A 19,101-nucleotide genomic window follows, 5' to 3' on the forward strand; every position below is an offset into this window, starting at 1 on the left:
TATATCAACTCACCACTTGAATATAAATCATACTCTATTAAGCCTTGACTGTATTCTGGATAATAAAACTAGGGAAACAATTTCACAAGTATGTAACTTTCGTTTTAAGTGCCTCTGTGATTTATAAATAGAAATTCAGATTGGTATGGTGGTCCGTACGAGAGTATGAAAGCACAGCGGGAGGTTAAACTGATCACAAATGTGATGCTGCTAGACAATGCCACCTAAAGCAGCAAACTGAACACACCTCTTTGAACCTGCAGTACAGGGCTTCTCAGCCCAATGTTAGGGCTTTTCAAGGGAGTAACTTGGTTTCAGAGATATTCTGTAAAGGTTGAATTAATATAGGAATAGAGCAGAATGCATGTTCAAGACCCAGTGAGGCTGCATTGAACTTTAGGTTAAAACCTGCATGGGTACACGGAAGGATGAGCAAAGACCAGAGAATGCGCACCAGAAGGCAATGCGGCTGTGATAAAGTCTAAGAATTGTGTGATTGGTCTTTTTGAGTGTGGAATGGATATGTAGGCTTACACAGTAGGGGGCAACAATAATTAAACATTCTTTTTTCTGTAGGACTGTAGTAAAAGTTGAGTTGAACCAAGCTGGGTTCTATAAAGGTGGATCTGTGTCATTGAATTCATGCAGGGCATGAGTGTGCCTAGAGCTAGTACAATAATGTCAGTAATCACAGAGAAAATTGCATGAGAAATCAAATTGACATCACCGCGCTCAATGGAAAATTATTGCCTCATCTAAGGTTTAGATGCTCGATTTGGATGGTCTAGATTTCAAACTGGTAGACTGAGTGTCCTGAAAAACTGACACCACAGTGGCATTCTTCTCTCAAAGTATTAAGTATTTCTTAGTTCAAGGAGAGCCTATGCTAATTTGGATTTCATGGCAGTATGCTAGAAAGACCCACTAGGTCCGTGTTTAATCAACATTTTCTAAATGAATGGCAATATTTGTTTTGAGAGACTGTCCCCAAAGGATTGATTGCCTGCAGACTGAAAGAGTTCCAGCTTTTCCATTTTTTCTGCTTTCTCTTAATAACAGTCCAACTCAGGGAATTGTAAACAAGGCTTTTGGCATCAACACAGACTCCTTGTATCATGAACTGTCCACGGCCGGCTCTGAGGTCATCGGAGATGTGGACGAAGGGGCTGACCTGCTTGGTAAGTGGAGCTTCTTGTTATGTTTTGCACTGAAAGTAGTCAGGATGCAAGCAGGCCGGTGGCAGGATTACTATTAAAGGAGGGCAGCATGTGAGGTGGTTGTTGGAAGCAGGTTGCGGCAAACTGTAGAACTATTTTCAGATCTCTTGCAAACTCACCATATTCCCCCATTTACCGAATGATCCTTGGCATTGCTCGGGCTGAGGATCTCATACTTTGTGTACACGTGCTGCCCAACTCAGCCTTGTTATTGCATTCTAAACCAGGAAATATTTTCAACAAATGTTGCTTGACTATTTGTTGGGGTTTGTGCATACTCCTCAGTCATTTAACATAGTTCACATTTTAAATGGTTAATCCTCAGTCATGTTTCTGCAAAACTACACATTACTGTTTATTTTTGTGCTGGACATTCCTGAATTGTGGCTCCATTTTAAGATCAGAAAATAAAGCTCCACTTTCTAGAAACTGTAGAACTTGCTGATGATGGGTGCCATTATTCTCTGCTCTCCTGTTTGTGTTACTAGCAATCTCATCATTGTAATTGGGATGGTGTTTGTATTTCGCTTCATACTGCTGACGAGTCATGGAAGCACATTACCGGATGGCTGTCATACTACACAGTAGGAGATTACATGGTTGGAGGGGTGTAATATTGCAGCGTGGTATATATAGGAGGCATTGTGCTTTTATGTGTAAGTGACAAGAGTGGCGCTCTTATTCTGTATTGGGCTCCACTGGAGGTAGCTGTTCGCGCTCTACAAATGGCTGTATTATTAAAGTTGGGAAGAAGAGTGAGTGCAAGCAGTGTGCATTAATTGGAAGCTGTGAACTGCTCTGAAAGTCTCTAGTCGAATTATTTGATGACACCAAAGCCACCAACCTATGGCTGTGCTTGATGCAGAAGATGAGATCGAAGATCCGTAATATTTTAGATGGATTGGTGAGGGAGATGAGAGAGGCAGTGGAGCGATCCATAGTACAGGACTTCATTAAAGTCATCCCGGAAGCAAGTCATCAATTGTAGGTAAAGAGTTAATGCTGCTTTGAAGAGTCTAATTGTGGGACAATGGTGGGAACTGCAGGGATGAACTACAAGTCATTCGGGCTAGGTACTGTTATTATAAAGGAAGGTTATCGTGCTTCAACGTATCTAATCTTAGATTAGATTCTTTAAATGGAAGGTCTTAATCATAGATGAAATACATTAATCTTAAATTAGATACGTTAATCTTAGATGCGCCTGCAAAAGCACAACCTTCACCACCCGCCTGCGCCCTGGTTTACAGCTGCTTTAAAAAAAGAAAAAACCATCTGCAAAAATCTCGAGCGCAAATGGCGCATAAAATATGATCTGTGTTCCAAGCAAATCTACAAAGCTGCCTTAACTAAATATCATTCTCTATGCAAAACTGCTAAAGTTGAACATGTCAACCTAGCTATTCTTGAGGCACAAAATCGTCCTAAAGCACTTTTTAAGGCAGCACAAAAGCTCTCGGGCGCATTGTGTCAGCCCAAACCACCTTGTCTAGATACTGCACAGTGCAATTCTCTGGCTGAATTTTTTATCGCTAAAATTGATACTATTTATTCTGATTTTGAAAAACTTCCCCCTCCCCCTTCTCTGTCTCACCTACCAGCCCCAATCACATCTCTTGATCGAGTGACTTTAGAGGATAGGTCCCTTACCCCTGCACAGCAGACCCCTCCCACAGTATCTAACCTTACGATCTCCTGTGATTCATGGTTCCCACGGGATACCAATCCTCCTGCTTCACAGTTGATCGACACATGGGATCCTCTTAATATCAATACTCTCTGATATTATCAGTAAAATCAAATCCCGCTCCCCATTGGATCCTTTTCCCCCTCAAATATTAAAAATGTTGGACAACTCGTCCGTTGAACTCATTATGGATCTTCTTAACTCCTCCCTTAGAGAAGCTACAGTACCCTCTGCATGGAAACATGCGATGATAGTGCCTCTGCTAAAAAAGGCCAATGCTGACTCTAGCATTCCATCTAACTTCCGCCCTATTTCACTTCTCCCGGTTTTCTAAAAAATTATGGAAAAGCACATCAACTCTCAACTCTCTTTCCATGTTGAATCTAGGGGAATCTTACATCCATCCCAATCCGGTTTTAGGTCTGGTTTCTCGACGGAATCTACTCTGTTGGGGGTCTCTGAAACCATCCGATGCCGAGTGGATAGGGGGGAAACCGTGGCACTCATTTTGCTTGATTTGAGTGCTGCATTTGACACGGTTTCCCACCCCATTCTTATCAATGCCCTTAGATCATCTGGCATCACCGGCTCAGCCCTCAACTGGTTTGTTAGTTTTCTATCCGACCGTACCTTCCAAGTCTTCTCTTCCTCATCAGCTTCCCAAACCTATAAATCGGCATACGGTGTTCTGCAGGGTTCCATCTTGAGCCCCTTGCTCTTTAATTTGTATTTCAGACCTTTGGCTACCATTGCGGAGCAAGCTGGGCTCACTATTTACTCGTATGCCGATGATACCCAGGTCATCTACTCTCTTTCTACGGGTTCTCACTCCTCTTCCTCTCCCCTCTGCGCAGGACTCAGTAACATTGCAGCTTGGATGTATGATAACAAACTGAAACTGAACGGGGGGAAAACAGAGCTTCTTCCGTTTGGCCATAATACCACCTTATGGGGACCCCAACATTGGCCCTCTCAAATGGGCACTCTACCCATTCCATCTAAAACAGCACGCAACCTCTGCAGCATTTGTGACGACCAGTTATCTATGAAGAACCACGTGGTTAAAACTTCCTCCACTTGTATCACTATCATTAAGTGGTTGCGTAAGATCATCTGGATGCTCCCCCAGGATACTCAGAAAACCGTGGTCCAGGCCTTAATCACCTCTAGACTGGACTACGGGAACATTCTTTTCCTGGGAGCTTGCAAAGAGGTGATTCGTAAATTACAGACAGTCCAGAATATGGCAGCGCGACTGCTCTGTAAACTCCCCAATACATCCTCCAATTCTCTACGCACTCTGCACTGGCTCCGCATTGAAAGGCGTACAAAATTTAAGGCCCTTTGCTTCATGCACAGAATAAATGCTGGCCTGGCCCCACCCTATCTTAACTCCTTGGTACAGCACCACTGTCCCCCCGCACTCTGCGATCATCTAATCAGTACTTGTTCTCGGTTCCTAGAATCAAAAGATCCAGAATGGGTGGCCGCTCCTTCACCTGGCTGGCCCCCTCACTCTGGAATTCCCTTCCTCTCCTGTTGCGAACTGAACCCTGGTACCTTAAGTTTCGCAGACAGGTAATCTGACTCTCCCCCTCTCATTTAGTTTTTAGCGCTGGGAAACCTACGGGTTGCTGAGCGCTTTATAAACTTAAATATAATAATAATTAGATGTGATACATTAATCTTTGATTAGATAGGTTAAATGGCAGATTGCATATCTCTTTCTACATTTATTGCCTGCCCTCTTCATAAAGAATATAGTTGGTTTAAGAGGGTTGGTGGGGGCACCATAACTCTGTAGGCATGTCCTGTGGTTTATTGTGTATTATCGGTTGTCATTATATGAATCTTATAGTTAGCTACCCTATGGGGCTAGAAAAAACAACACTTAGTTCACACTGAGTACAGGAACTTAGGATAAAGGTCTCATTGGAACAACCAGGTGAGAGATGTGTCTGGTTCATGGCATGCACAGGATACAGTCAGCAGTGGCAGTACAGTCTTTAATTTGTTCTTATGATTTTTTGTACAATTGTGCTTATCTTGCTTTTTCAATGTTGCCCTACTGTGGGCCCAATACACAAACATAAATTCAAATTAGGTGTTAAAGACACAATCGACTTATGATTAAGAAATTTCAGTTTTGAAGCACAGAATCTGGGTTGGTGAAAGCAGGATCTGCAAAAGCAGACAATCCGCATGTATGGCGGAATTTTTAAAAATGGCAAGTTTATGTCTGGAAATGTGCTTGACAACACCACAGTGAACCTTATTGTTGTAGGATTACTCTAGGTTTGGAGCAGATGACTACCTTTTATGTATGCCTGGCGTCCATTTCCAGGAGAACTCCTGTGATTGTTTTTTAGTCCAATAAAAGTTGTCACTTTCTCCAGACCCTGGAGTAATCCTAACTTCCTAGGCCTTTGTGTATCAGACTCTGTGAGCCTATTTCTTCCCCCAACTGACTGCGTGCTACAAAAACAAACTACGGGAAACAAGGACATTATTATGTTTGTTGTGTTACTTGAAGGTGCATCTATATGTTCAGCATGGTTGAGGAAAGAATCCTCAACCATTTATGCATAATATGGCAATGGTACTATCCGAACTACAGGTAAACCAGAAACCACTCACTTACACTAGCCCTCCTCTACTAGTATGTCAAGTGATTAACTTGTGTTAGAAGGTGCAGGTGGGGGGCACAGGCACTTATTTTTGAGAACCACAGCACATTTTACACCAATCGACTTTGACCTCGAGCAAGAGAAAAGCAAGAAGGAGAGGAAGGACTAGGAGTCTTTCAATTTGATTGTTTTCTGTGTCTGTTATGCAGGGACCAATCATGATGGATATATTCAGCTCTGACCTCATAGGTTGTTCAGGTTTGTGGCACTAACATGTCAGTTGGTTCTGTATCCATGAAATGGCACTGTATGGCTATCCCTGAAAAGCTTGGGAGTGGGCTTTCCCTGTCTGAGATAATCTGCACCCGAACCCTACATACAGGCAGCAAGAAGAACAATCAACTGTCAATAAAGATTGTTGCAGTACTGAAAAACTCCTCAGGACCCCTTATCCTAGTGGCCACGAAGATGCGCTAGAGCTTTGGATGCCTGTTAACAGGCAGAAAACAGTCTGCTCAGTTGAAGGGCAACTGTCCCTTAGTGACCTTGGACATGCGCAGTCTTGCAATACTGATGGGAAGCTACAAAAAGGAAGAACTAGGTGACAAAGTAGCAAGGGGCAGCCACCTTAGAATAAAGTGAAAGGGCATACAATGCCCTCCGTTTGTAAATTAAATGATAGTGACTTTTATGCTGCTTATGTTTACCATGTTCTTTTAAATAGCAATTGATAGGTTGACAGATGCAATAGCCAATAATACACACTTCATATTATTTCAAGCACCTAACACTTCTGTAGAGTAAACCAACAGTTAAAAATGTCTCTATAGAAGACTGACTAGATGTCTAGCAAGGAACGAACAGATGCAGGACCCAGCAATCCTGCTATTGCCTGATGTCGGGAATGTGTTTGGCACTCTGGAGGGACCCTACTTGATGGCCATACTGGGTAGTATGGGATTCAATACTACCTTCCTTTCATGTGTGAAACTGCTTTACACTGATCCGGTTGCAAGAGTCAAGGTGAATGGTGTATTCTCGGGTGAATTCAGGCTTAGCAGAGGCAGAGTGTTTGGGGATATTTGTAACAAAGAACCCGCTGTTTTCTTGAGGGAAAACTTGATCAGACTCCTTGAGGCATACCAAGTGGACGCAATGCATTGAAGGCGTCTTTCTCTATCCCCTATGTATAGAGCAGCCCTCTCAAAATGATTTTACTCCCAAAATGTCTATACATGTCACAGGATACTCCCTTTTATATCCCAGAGGGTTCCTTTTGCTCAATAGATGAGGTGACAAGGGGACTGCTATGGCAAGGAGGAACGTCGAGGCTATCTATGGCCACTCTCAGAACTATTTAGAGGGCAGAATCGCCCTCCCGGACCTAAGGCTCTACTGCTGGGCAACATGACTACATGTGATAAAGGACTAGGCTTTCTTGCTTTATTCGCTCCCTGGTGGGTGACAGGCGAATGATGGAGCCAGAATTGTATATCTGACGTCTATATTGGTGGAGGGTGCTAAAGCCACTGCTCACACCGACGGCAATAGTGATTGTTGCATGGAACCCGGTGATCCGCACGACAGGCAGAACAGGGATGTTGACTTTGGAAACCACCTTATGGGAGTCAGACATCCTGCAATGGTTGCAAGAGATAGAGGACTACAAAACAATTGGACCTTCTGGACATTTCTAAGGTGGGGGATGTGTGGTGGTCCGACTGGATGATACAGTCAACAAAGCTACAAGAGCAGTACGAATTGACAGAGTCAGTTTCTCCAATACCAACAACTACTGCTTTTGCTGTGAGAACACACAGACCTCTTGTGTGAGGTCCAGACGAGTCATTATTGGAATACAGGATGGTAGAATCCCCATTGGCTAAACATGCTGTGTCCCAGATATACTCCACAATTCTGCACAACAGCCTCCCCCTCCTGGATGGCCTTAGAGAAAATTTGGAACTAGATCTAGGCACACAGGAGGATGATGACTGGGATGGAGCATGTCTTTACCTGAGGGAGGTGGGCATGCAGGAAGAGTTCCAGCTAATTCAGCTGAAGCAGCTACATAGGGCATACATGACAAGGACCCAGCTGTAAGGAATGGGAAAGTCTGAAAGTGATCTCTACCAAAGAAGCTGCCAGCAGCAGGATACCCTGATCCACAGGTGAAAGGGCTGGTGGAGTACCGTTAGGCCCCAGAGCCCCTTCTCTCCTTCCTTTTGAAATTTGCTTCACAATAGTTGTCCTAGTTCCTTTTTCCTCCAGAGGCTCCAGGGCCAAACGGGATTCCACCAGTCCTTTTTAAACAAGATCCAGAGTACTGGTCAGAAATTCTGGCCACTCTCTTTCATAGCGTCAGCTAGTCCGTGCACCAACCAGCTTTATGGAAGGCCTCTATAATTTCCCTGAATTATAAGTCTGGCAATAAAACCTCACCAAAACATTATCGTCTGATTGCACTACTAGACATAGAGGCAACATACTTTGCTGGTACTTTACTTATAGAGCTCCAGGACTTAGCAAAAGAGAAGGAAATAATCCCCCCTCATCAAACAGGGTTTTGTGAAGACGCAGGAACCTCAACCAACATATTAATCATGTCATTGCTCATCGACAAGGCAAGATTGACCAAACAGGCGATTCACTTTTGTTTCATCGACTTAAAGGCAGCCTTCAATAATGTTAATCAAGCAAGATTGTGGAGGAAACTGGCGCTTTGGAGAATTCCGTCAGCTCTCTTGAACCTTCTTATATATCTCCACACTAACACATGGATACAGGTAAAACTATCATTATCAAAAAGGAGGAGTAGTTCCTCTGCCAGATCGACGCACGTAGTTGGGCTATGTGGCTGGAGTAAATGTTGCTAGGAGATCAGTAGTTCAGATCTTAATGCTCTCACACACCTATTGGGGTGTCATGCCTCATCATTGGGTGCTCCTCGTCTGGCCTGCGCTGCAGTGCCTGACGGGCCTGGTGGATGCTTTTTCGGCGATCTTTTGATCTGAATGCGCTGTAAATGATGAGTGCAAGTGAGTGGTTTAAGTGGTGAGTCTAGTGTGTGATTTAAAATAGCCTCTGGAACCCACATGCTATCAATGCAATCAGATATGGGCCCCAGGTCTAGGTAAAAACAGTGGTGCTATCTTGTGGTCCTTAGCTACCAGGATAGCTACTAGTCATGTGGTCAACATGTTTCGTGCCATCTGAGCCCCACCGTCGGGCGGCACTTCTTCAGGACCTTGGAAAATCAATGTACCCCCTATCGGGGCTAGGTGTCCCCTCGCTACTTGAGGAAAACCTTATTATGTCTGCCGGTATCACCTGCTCGGGTGCCAGTGAAGAAATCCACCTAAGAAAGTAGGGAACAAAGGTGGTAGACAAACAAGCGACATAAGAACTCTGTGAACCACAGTGAATGCAGAAATTAATACAAAAACAGTTGTGTATTAAAAAGTTCTCCCGGAACTGGTGGCGTGTAACTGCCAATTATTGCAGTAAGACAATCACCCCTTGTCACAGGTGGTACTATGGATGTCAGGGTTGAGACAAGATATAACTGACAAAGTTTAAAAGAACTGCCAAAGTTTAAAAACTAGAAAATGCTTGTGTACATCTGATAATATGGGAACAATCCAGTATGTAGTTAGAAAAACGTTCGCCTTACCAATTGCATTTAGGCGAACAATGACTCAAAGCCCTTTTCTGACTTACCTCAATTAGAGATATCTGGTGCTTCATAGGAGGAATGGAGGGCCCTGGTCACACTGAGGGAAACCTTCAGAAGACCAGTTGGCTTTGCAGACAAGTATACATCCTAAGGGTTCTAAGTGGTATGGGAAAACATTTATTGTGTGGAATTAAACACGTCAACTAATACCTGCCGTGTGGTGGTAAGGCTTCTGTTTCACAAGTGCCCCCCTTGGCGTGAAATAGCTACATGCCAAACTAGGTAAAACTAGGCAATGGCTCACATCTTTCAAGGCGCATGTCAACCTCCAAAGGGCTCAAACAGGGTTGTGGGCTCGCACCAACATTGTTCAACTTGTATACAGCAGATATAACATCAGTTTTAGGGACCTGCAACGCGCATGCCCCTCGACACGTTGGCAAAGCCATTTCCAATATCTTGTACGCCAATGATGCTGTCCTGGTAAGCCAAACCCAAGTTGGTTTGCAATGCTGACTCAACAAAATGCATGAGTACGCTGTGGAAAACCACCCAGAGGTGAACCTCAACAAAACAAAAACCCTGACAATCAAAAACGTCAAACGACGGTCCCATACTTGGTACCTGAAAAAAAAACACCAATTGCAAATAGCTTTGCCTATATATATACTTAGGGGTAACCATCGACGAGGGCGGTCAATTTGCAAACTAACTTGAGGAAATCCTAAGGAAGGGAATGTCAATAAAATTAAGGCAGTTAAAAACAAAACTCATAGGCCCTATCCTTTCCCCCCTACTCTGGGTAGCACAAGCTAAAATTCTACCCACCATTGTCTATGGCAGTAAAGCACTGAGGGGCAGGGATGCAAAATTGTTGGACACCACCATGGCCAGGGTCTATAGAGTTATGTTCAATCTTCCAACTTAAGCCTCACCAGCACAGATTCGGCTAGAGTTCGGCCTAACCAAACAACTTCAGACAAGGCTCCATTATAACCTGTTGGCACAAAATTAGGAACTCTCTCCTGAACTCATTGAATCACCAGCTCTGGCAAAAACTTTGCAATACATCCAACTCTCCGGCCAGACAGTACTTGGAGGATTCACTGATAACTACCGGGCTATCTGACCTATGGGAAACTCAAACCACCCATTCAGTCTTCAAGCAAGTAGTAAAAAAAGTTATAAAGAAAATCTCCCTTGTAGAACACAAAGCTGCTTTTGCCCGTAGGAGCCATTCCTGGATGTTCATGAGTGGCTACAAATCACTTGGCGCACAGGCATATTTTAATTTGGGGTATTCCAGGAAAACAAATGAACAATTCTTGAAATACAGGCTAGGAATGCTGCCAGCTACTCCCCACCTACCACCATGACAGAGAGGGAAATGTGCCAGCACATGTAGACTGTGTGGAAACGGTACTGAGGACATGGCACACCTTATCTGCACCTGTACTATTCTAAAGGAGGAGAGGGTAGGTTTACTCAAGGAGCACTTTAATGAACCAGGGATTCGACTCCAAGACAGGCTGTGATTGCATGCTTCAACTCCAAGGACCCGCAGCTAAATAGGAAACTAGTGACATTTCTGTCACTAGTAGAAACTAAGCAAGGAAGTGCTGCGTTACTTGCAAATGCATAAACAGCAGAAAGGAGCTTCATCTCATACGATCGAAAACTTTAAGCACAGCCATTCAAACTTCTTCAGAACAGGCCGAGCAAGGCGCCTTTACATATAAGACTTTTGTGATTTGTTTTAGAAACATATTTTTTAAATATCTTGTTTTCTCTCTCTCTCTTTTTAATATCGCTCCTCTCTTTTCACTCTCAATAAAAAGTATGAATTTTTAAGTGTACTTTTTGTAAGGGTTTTAATTAATCAATTGCAATAAACTATTACTTAGTAGGTGAGAGAGAAGCAGGGTAGAAGCACTCTGATACAGCCGAGGATGAAGCAGGGGCTGGTGGCCTCCCACCTCCAACATTCTTGGCTCCCCTGCTTGGTCTGATGTGTGACCATCATTTCCTCTCTGTTGCCAAACACCATAGTTCATGCCAAAAAGCAGGATAGATTAAGAGGCAGGACTTTGTTTTTTGATCTATCTTTTTATTTCTTTTCGGGTAAGCAATATAATAACTGACTGCTGCAGCAAGACACATTAAATCAAATAAATCATTAGAGAACCTCATCACCTTGTGATTGTGCTTCCACCACCCACAAAAGTCTATTATTTTGTATACAAGTGACGAAAGTTCCACCATACATTCCAACTTCATGCTCTCATTCTTACGTCCGCTACTCAGTTACGCCTACCCATTGTACCAGTAGGGTTGGTGTTCCGGAACAATGCCTTGTCTGATGATAGATTGTAGATAAACAATATTAGAACATTGGAATGTGGAGCACTGCATTGAATACAATTGAGTGCTCTGAGCTTCTTGGGGCCGGTAAAAGCCCGCAAAGCAACATTCCATGTTGTTTTACAAAGCTGTTGCTGTGAACAAAGGCCTCTCAGAGCCCGAGGGGATTTAAACCCCCTTGGGCTCCAATAGGCCTTTGGTGTATTTGTTACAACATTCTGCCCTCTAGTGGCAGAATGTTCTAATAGCCTTATAGCCCTTAGTAGCTGGGCTATACCAGCCATTAAAGTCCCACTCCTTTGTTAAAGGCCCTCGCCTTCGGCAAGGGCCTTTAACGTTGGAGAAGGCCTTTAAGGGCCGGTATAACCCGCTACGCTGGCTATAGGGCTATATTAGTGAGTGTCTCATTATTATGAGCCTTGTGATTGACTGAGTCAAACCCCACATTCCACAAAAGGTTCCAAAATCTTTTTACACATTTTGTCTTAACTGATGTTGCCTTTAAAGATTTAACTATAGAGTATTGACATACATCAGTTTTCTATTGCCATAGTTTTACTGAGATATTTTGATTGTCTCTCCTGTAAGAAGAACTGGAGTTCAAGTGAAGCAGTTTATTTGCAACTGGGGAATAAAGGCCCAAAATAAGAGTCAAACCATTACACTATGTCCTAGTGCGGATTTATTCATAAATGCTGAACTGTCCATGCTTTTCTCCCAGGCAAAACATTAGATTCTAGCAACTGCCTCTGACACTCAAGATGCTGTATCCTTGTGTGTACCCCAGGGAAGAATTGTTCAGTCAATGGCCTCTGTCATTTGTTTTTTTCTGAATTGCTGAGTTAGCTTCAAAACTCTGTAGAGCACTGCTGAGCCCTATTGTTATTATGTATGATGTCTGACATTGTATATGATTTCTTTATACCTTACTCTTCGAAATCTATGCACAGCGTATCTTAGTGTCAGGTGACTTTACTCTACTTCAACCCTCACAAGCGCTCTTTGGCCAGTGCTCTCTTATACCGTGATGGTCATGTTCACGCTTTATAAAACACTATAACTTAAAATAAATATGTTCTTCATTACCTTCGATTGCCTTAGAAGGAGTTGTCTTCAGGAATGTCTTGATGAGCCAGGGACTCAGACAGATCTAGAGAACTTCCACGGAAAGCATGATAAGCATGATCTCTAGTGGAGACAATAGGGAGAGATGCCTCAATCATTGGACATCATAGTTTTGGGCCTCATGACAGCCAAGGTGTGAATGCTACATCGACAGCTTAAAACACAGAGCATTTAACAACTGCGTTGCGACACGCAATACCTCAACATTGAAATAGTAGGGGAGGAGCCTAGCTAGCAACCACGATGGCCGCCTGATTCCTCGGCTCCGCGGACCGCCTCGCTGTTCTCCCGTCTCCTGCCTTATCCTCCCAGATATCCTGCCTTTCATCGGTGATTTCGGAGTCGGGAGACGAATCCGGTTCCGAGGGTGTGCCATTCTTCGGAATCCGTGCAGGGACGGTGACGGGGCGCCCTCGCCCTTCCCTGATGCCTCGCGGCAGAGCCTAGGTCTTTGTCCTGCACTTGTGGCCGGCCCCGAAAACGGCAGCGGCGGCCATCTCGAGCTGGGCGGCGCCGGCCGCTGAGGAACGACTGCTGCCTATGATTCCCGGCCGCGGCAGCCCAACTTGCTGCGTTGTCCCTCAGGCTGCTTTCAAGACTGAAAATGCCACAATGTATCGTCATCCCGGCCTTCCTTGATACATTCTATCTTCCTCCGTGGTGAACGCCATTTTAGAAAGCCGCCATTCGCTACTGGCGAGAGATTGCCTCACGGTGCCGCTGGACCCCGCTTATTGTTTATATCGCCTGCTATCGTGGGAGTTGCAGGAATGGACTGGACTGCCCTAGTGCCCCCCGTCTGGTTATGTTGCTGCGAGCGCCGGCGGAGTGCTCGGCTGATTGCAAAAGACGGTGGCGTCCGGCTTCTGGACATGGCGCACGCCTGTAAGCGATGTGTGCAGCGGCAACTCCAAGATCGATTCGCTCCCTGGGATGGTAGCATTTCTTCTCTAACACCGACTACGGAGGATTTACCCGACGTACAGGGAATCGCTGCACCTTTAATTCCTGAGACGCCCCTGCGGATTGTTGACGTCCTCGTAGCCCTGAGTGATCTGCGTGCTGCCCACTGTGCTGCTGCCAAAGACCTGGAGGACCGGCTGGCCGCCATTTCCCCCAGTCTGCAACGGTCCGACCAAACTTGTCCGCGAGTGCTGGGCGCCGCGCCACATCCTATGCCCTGTTACCGCGGATTGCCTATCCAGCTGCCCACGAGTGCGCCGCTGGCGCAGGATTTGACCCCCACCGAGTCAATGCGTACGCCAACTCGGAAGACGTCGGCTATTCAAGGTCTCACGAGGCTGCGAGGGGCTCTCCTACAAAAGCCGCGTCCGGCTACCTCACTGTTGTCCACTGATGGAACTAGTCATCTTCCCCTGGAACAGGCGCTATTGCTCGGCTTGACTTTCTTTGGCGGCCTAACGCTACGTGGTATTCCTTTTGCTACACTTCTTTTATGCTGGGCTCTGTGTTGGACACTCCATGGCGGTCATCGCTCCATCTTGCCGCGGCCGTTGGGTCTGCCTGCTCCGTCCGGGATGGCTCTCGTGCAGCTGGACTCTGTTTACACATTGGACCGTAAAGGGCTGGGTTGAGGCTGCTTCTTTTTCCTTGGCCTGCTGGAACTCTTATTGCTGACATTGTACTACATGAACCCGGAATTCGAGTGCTGGTTTGGTATTGGTCTTGGGGCTCGGGGATGGCTGATCGTAGTTGCGCGTATTGATTGCTTTATATTTCTTTGATATGTCCTCCTCCGCTCTTACCGGGAGGTATAGATCAGGTTTCTCTGTTCTTCCTCCCTAACTCTTTCCCTTCTGTGGGTTCTCGGGGCAACAGGCACGTTCTTGGGGGGGGGGGGCCGTAGCCTCTTCGACGTGCAGGGTGGGGGGGTTGGGGCTTGCTTTCTCTCTTTTTCTTTCTATGGCCTCTCTTCTTGTTTTCTCTCTTGTTCTCTTCCTTTTCTCTTCTTCATATCTTGGGTCAGACGGGAGGTGGGGGTTTAGGGGTTTGTTATTTTTCCGAGAAGTTCCTTGCGCTTTGTGCCTATGTCTTTACCACATGTTTTTTGACTGTAAGACCAGGATACTGATTTTTATCCATAGTTACTGTATGATTGCATATCCTGCTTTTCCTTCCCTCTTCTGCTACCAATTGAGGGCGCATACCCTATTACGCAGTTCCCGATGTAATGAATGCCTCTTTCCATGTGCAGTCGGATCCTTTTGTTGCTAGCTTGTAGTTATCCCTCCCATATCCTATCCTATCGTGTTAAGCTAGGTTGCAATCTCTGACATGTTACATTGATTGGGCGGGCGCTAACTGGGGCGACATGTATCTTTATGCTTAGCTATCCTGTTCGTAATGATCCACTTCCGTATTATTATAACGATGTTCACTTGTGGTTATCCTGCTATGTAGTTCGCCCACTCCGCTACCCTGTCTGACTCTAGGACGATTCGTCAAAATTATAAAACGAAACCCTCTGTATCCTCCTCCGGTGTTCCCTTGTCAGTTTATTGTAGTGCTGCCAATTTTTTTGCCAACTGTTGCAAGCACGGTGCTCCGGAAGATTGTATATTGTCATAGCGGCCGGCCAGCAATGGTTGTAGGCTGACGCTGTGTACTATGTCTGGGATAAATAAAGGTTTTCAAAAAAAAAAAAAAAAAAAAAACATTGAAATAGTACTGAAAGCAAAGACAGATAATCGTTCAGAGATTATTAAGATTTTGCTTTTTAGCAATGGGTCATCTCTTTCATCAAATTATCTCCAACTTCTGAGACGCGCTCCTAACAAGAGAAAAGGAAAGGCACACAATTGTGAGCTCAACCACGAAGACCAAGGTACATTTAGGAACCTTGTAAATATCCTAGTCTATGACAGATGAATAAATAAAAGCACAAGCCAAAATGTGCATAAGAGAAGCTTTTCACAAGAACATTTTCACAAAATGGCTTTTATGCTTCTGATTCAGTCCCAGTGCAAAGCCTCTACCTCAGACCTCATTGTCATCCCTTCATCCTAATAGCAAACAAATCTCGCACAAGAACTACAATGGCAACCAGACATGATTTCTCACTTGAACTCTCATGGTTTAGTGTATAAAAGACTCTGCTTTTGATTATAATTTTATGAAAGATTTTAACAAGAGATTTGTTCTCGCCAGAAAATCTGCTCGACATGGGATAGTCCCGAAGTTCTTATAAAAATGATGGGAGCTCCATTTAAGGCATCTTAACTACATTAGGTCCCCTAGAGGGAACCTTTAAGTTTAATGTTTGCTAGGTTAGTCAATAAGATTCATTTTTCGGTTTCTGTGCTTGACTTCTCACTTTAGTGATGTAGTCTGATCGACTAATCTTGGGAAATTGTAGAAGATCCCTTGGTAAAGAAGAAGAGTTACTTATGTGTAATGATAGCGTTGCAGTGCGCACATTTTCTTTAAATGTATACGTAGACCTCTATTTCTCACGTACCTGCAGCAGTCTCTCTCTGAATCATTTCCACTCAATATGGGAAACTGACATGGTCCCAGGGTGGCTAAAGTTGTATTTCCTGACGTGTGTACAGCCTGGTTGGATGTATGATGTTACAATGCATACTTTTAGCACGCATGCCTTTACAACGCGGTTTTTACAACGCATGCCTTTACAACGCATAGTGCTTTGGGGCGCTGGATAGTGAATAGTTTAATTTACTATTCCAACTCCAGTCCCCGTGGATAGTAGGGAAGGTGTTGGATAGTAAATTAAACCTATTCCCTATCCTAGAGCGCCCCTCAGCGCAATGCGTTGTAATGGTTTGCGTTGTAAAAGTTGCGTCGTAAAGGCACTGCGTGGTAAAAGTTGCGTTGTAAAGGATGTTCCCCAGCCTGGTTTGGTTTTCATTTATACATAATATTCTGCTCCTTATTCTAAGGTATATTCTGATATGACCACTAAAGAGCAACAATGCTATATAGTATAGCTTTTTTTTCTTTGCACTGACCTGGAACAACAATTAAGCTAGCTACCCAGTGAGCATATTTCAAGTACAAAAGCATTGTTACAATTTCGAACAGGTGTGTAACCAGTTAATTCACCTGTTTATACCATCATTGCTTCACTTGCCTCTCTATTAGAACACCTCCCATCCTAGCTGCAGGCACCCCTAATGATGGATGCACAACTGCAATGCTAGCTACATTTAATATATATATATATATTTATTTTCCTATGTGATGGACAGTTTTTAAATAGAGAGTTGTTGGGAGTTCAACCTTATGTAAAATTCCTAAGTAGCTTAACTTAGGCTTTGTTTTGGTCACGTGCCCCTCATTTAACATATAGCAGGTCACTTTGCAGTGCCCACTCCAAGACACTCTGCCCGCAAGCGACAGTCTCTGCTTCCTTCTGCCATACAGCCACGGTATGGAGAGTTTGGTGCGGGAGAGAGGCTGCATCTTTCCTGACAAACTGGGCACCATCACAACTTCATTTTCTAATAAACCGTTTTTTTTTAGGTGTAAATCATTTGGATACTTACACAAAGATTTGCTTTGGAGCAAATCAGCATATACCTTGTCCACCTGAGTCCAGCTATCTTTAAGTGTACTGAAAAATGTTAGCGCTGACACATATATAAGGATACCTGTAGCATCCTTGTGATGATCATTTGCTAATGCAATTCCTTAAGATTGTCTTAAATGCATCATTGTGCTGCATGAGGCCTGGGAAGTGGGGGGAATACAGACAATGGGAAACTTATATCGCGAGGGACAACTGGTGTCATTTGACACTTTGGCTGATGAAGATGGACTGCCCAGAGGCCAATTCCTACTGTACAACTCGCTAATTGTAGCAATGCGGGCACTGTGGAGGGGGACATAGCACATGAACCCAAAACCCATCCCACCATCCAGTACCTACATGAATTGGGAATGGTACGTCATCTCACAAAATGGTTCGCAGACTTACTGAGGACGCACGCAATACAGCCACTGACATCTCTTAAGCAACACTGGGACACTGATTTACAAAGGCCATGCACAGATCAGGAATGGACCGCCATATTGGAAGGGCCTTCACGCATCCCTAGAAATGCTAGATTCTGCTTTATACAGTACTATTTTGTACAGAAGTGCTCGCGTCTGGGAAGGTATGTCTTCTGGGTCTCTACTGTAGATCTAAAGGACACAAAACAACTTCTAGGTTCATAGATTTAGGGTAAATCACAGCTTGATCACCAAACGCTGGAAAAGCTCAGAACCCTCTCACAAGTCAGCCTGGTTTCACTCACTCACTACTTGGGCGCAGGCGGAGAGCGTTGCTCTCAATCCCGAAGGTACCATGGGGATTCGTAAGCACCCAATGGCCGCTGCATGGGATACAATCCTCCTAGACTTTTAAAGGCCTGGCAGGAAATAAAAGAACCTCAGACACATTCCACAAACGATATGGATACAACAGCCAACATCAATCAAGAAGCGTACATCTGAACCAACACGTATCTCATAATAGAACCCAGCCCATTAGCATTATCCGCACACCTCCAATAGACATAAGAGTTGCAACAAGGTGAGATATTTAAATGACCGGATCACTGCTACGCGCTACAAGAGCTGGGAGGTGACTGCAGGATAAAGTTGGGTGAAAGTTAAAAAAAGTTTCCTCACGACCCCAACTCCTACTCTTCCGACCTTCAAGATCCACCTACACTCCTGCAAATATGCCATTAAATGCTTCCACAGGCAATGTCAAACATACTAAATGTCTGATACATTGATATCTGTTATGCTACAACTATTAAGTGGCTAAATTAAACTTATACCGCCTGTGTTGTTTCCTCTTCTTCTGTGTTTGACAATCCAATTGAATGCACCGTTGAGATCGAAAAATGTTATTTGTCGAAATATGCATACTGCTTCCATTTCTTCCACTGTTAAAACCAAAATTAACTAAACACATTTAAACAAAAGAAAATCATGGTGATGCATGAGAATATAACCTTTCATGTCGTTATGCTTCACATGCACAATAGTAATGTAATGTAATGTATGTGGTCTTGTAAAGCGCACTGCTGCCCTGAGGCGTTGTGGCGCTGTATGTGTGTCTCTAAATCTCCTTATCATACTGCATTTAATATCCCATATCCTTATCTTATTGCATTTAATATTCCCTATCCTCATCTTACTGCATTTTATATCCCATAGACACACTGCATGCTCCTCATCTGTTATCACATGGGTACCACCAGATGCTGGAGTGTGTGGGGAGCAGAAGTCATTGAGAGCTTAAGTTTCATGTTCTTCTGTTTCCTGCTGCTAGCCGCGCATCCTCATATACTTAGAATGGCATGCGCTTGCTAGCATCCTTTCTGGTAACTTTCAAACCCTTCCAAGCTGCTGGCACATGGCACTGCAGGAGGT

The 19,101-nt window shown here is 44.3% G+C and overlaps 1 protein-coding gene across 4 annotated transcripts in view; it reads left to right on the forward strand.

Annotated features, from left to right (window-relative positions):
• The window catches only part of MAPK8IP3 (mitogen-activated protein kinase 8 interacting protein 3), a 599,057-nt gene that overhangs the window by 284,169 nt on the left and 295,787 nt on the right, over positions 1-19,101 (forward strand). For all 4 annotated transcript variants that reach the window (XM_086941240.1, XM_086941238.1, XM_086941239.1 and 1 more), the window contains exon 8: positions 1,060-1,178. In XM_086941240.1, coding sequence (XP_086797366.1) covers positions 1,060-1,178 — 119 coding nt within the window. The remainder of the gene's footprint in view (positions 1-1,059; positions 1,179-19,101) is intronic.

Source organism: Lissotriton vulgaris, chromosome 10 (assembly GCF_964263255.1).
Source record: "Lissotriton vulgaris chromosome 10, aLisVul1.2, whole genome shotgun sequence".
In the NCBI taxonomy this organism is placed as follows: Eukaryota; Metazoa; Chordata; class Amphibia; order Caudata; family Salamandridae; genus Lissotriton; species Lissotriton vulgaris.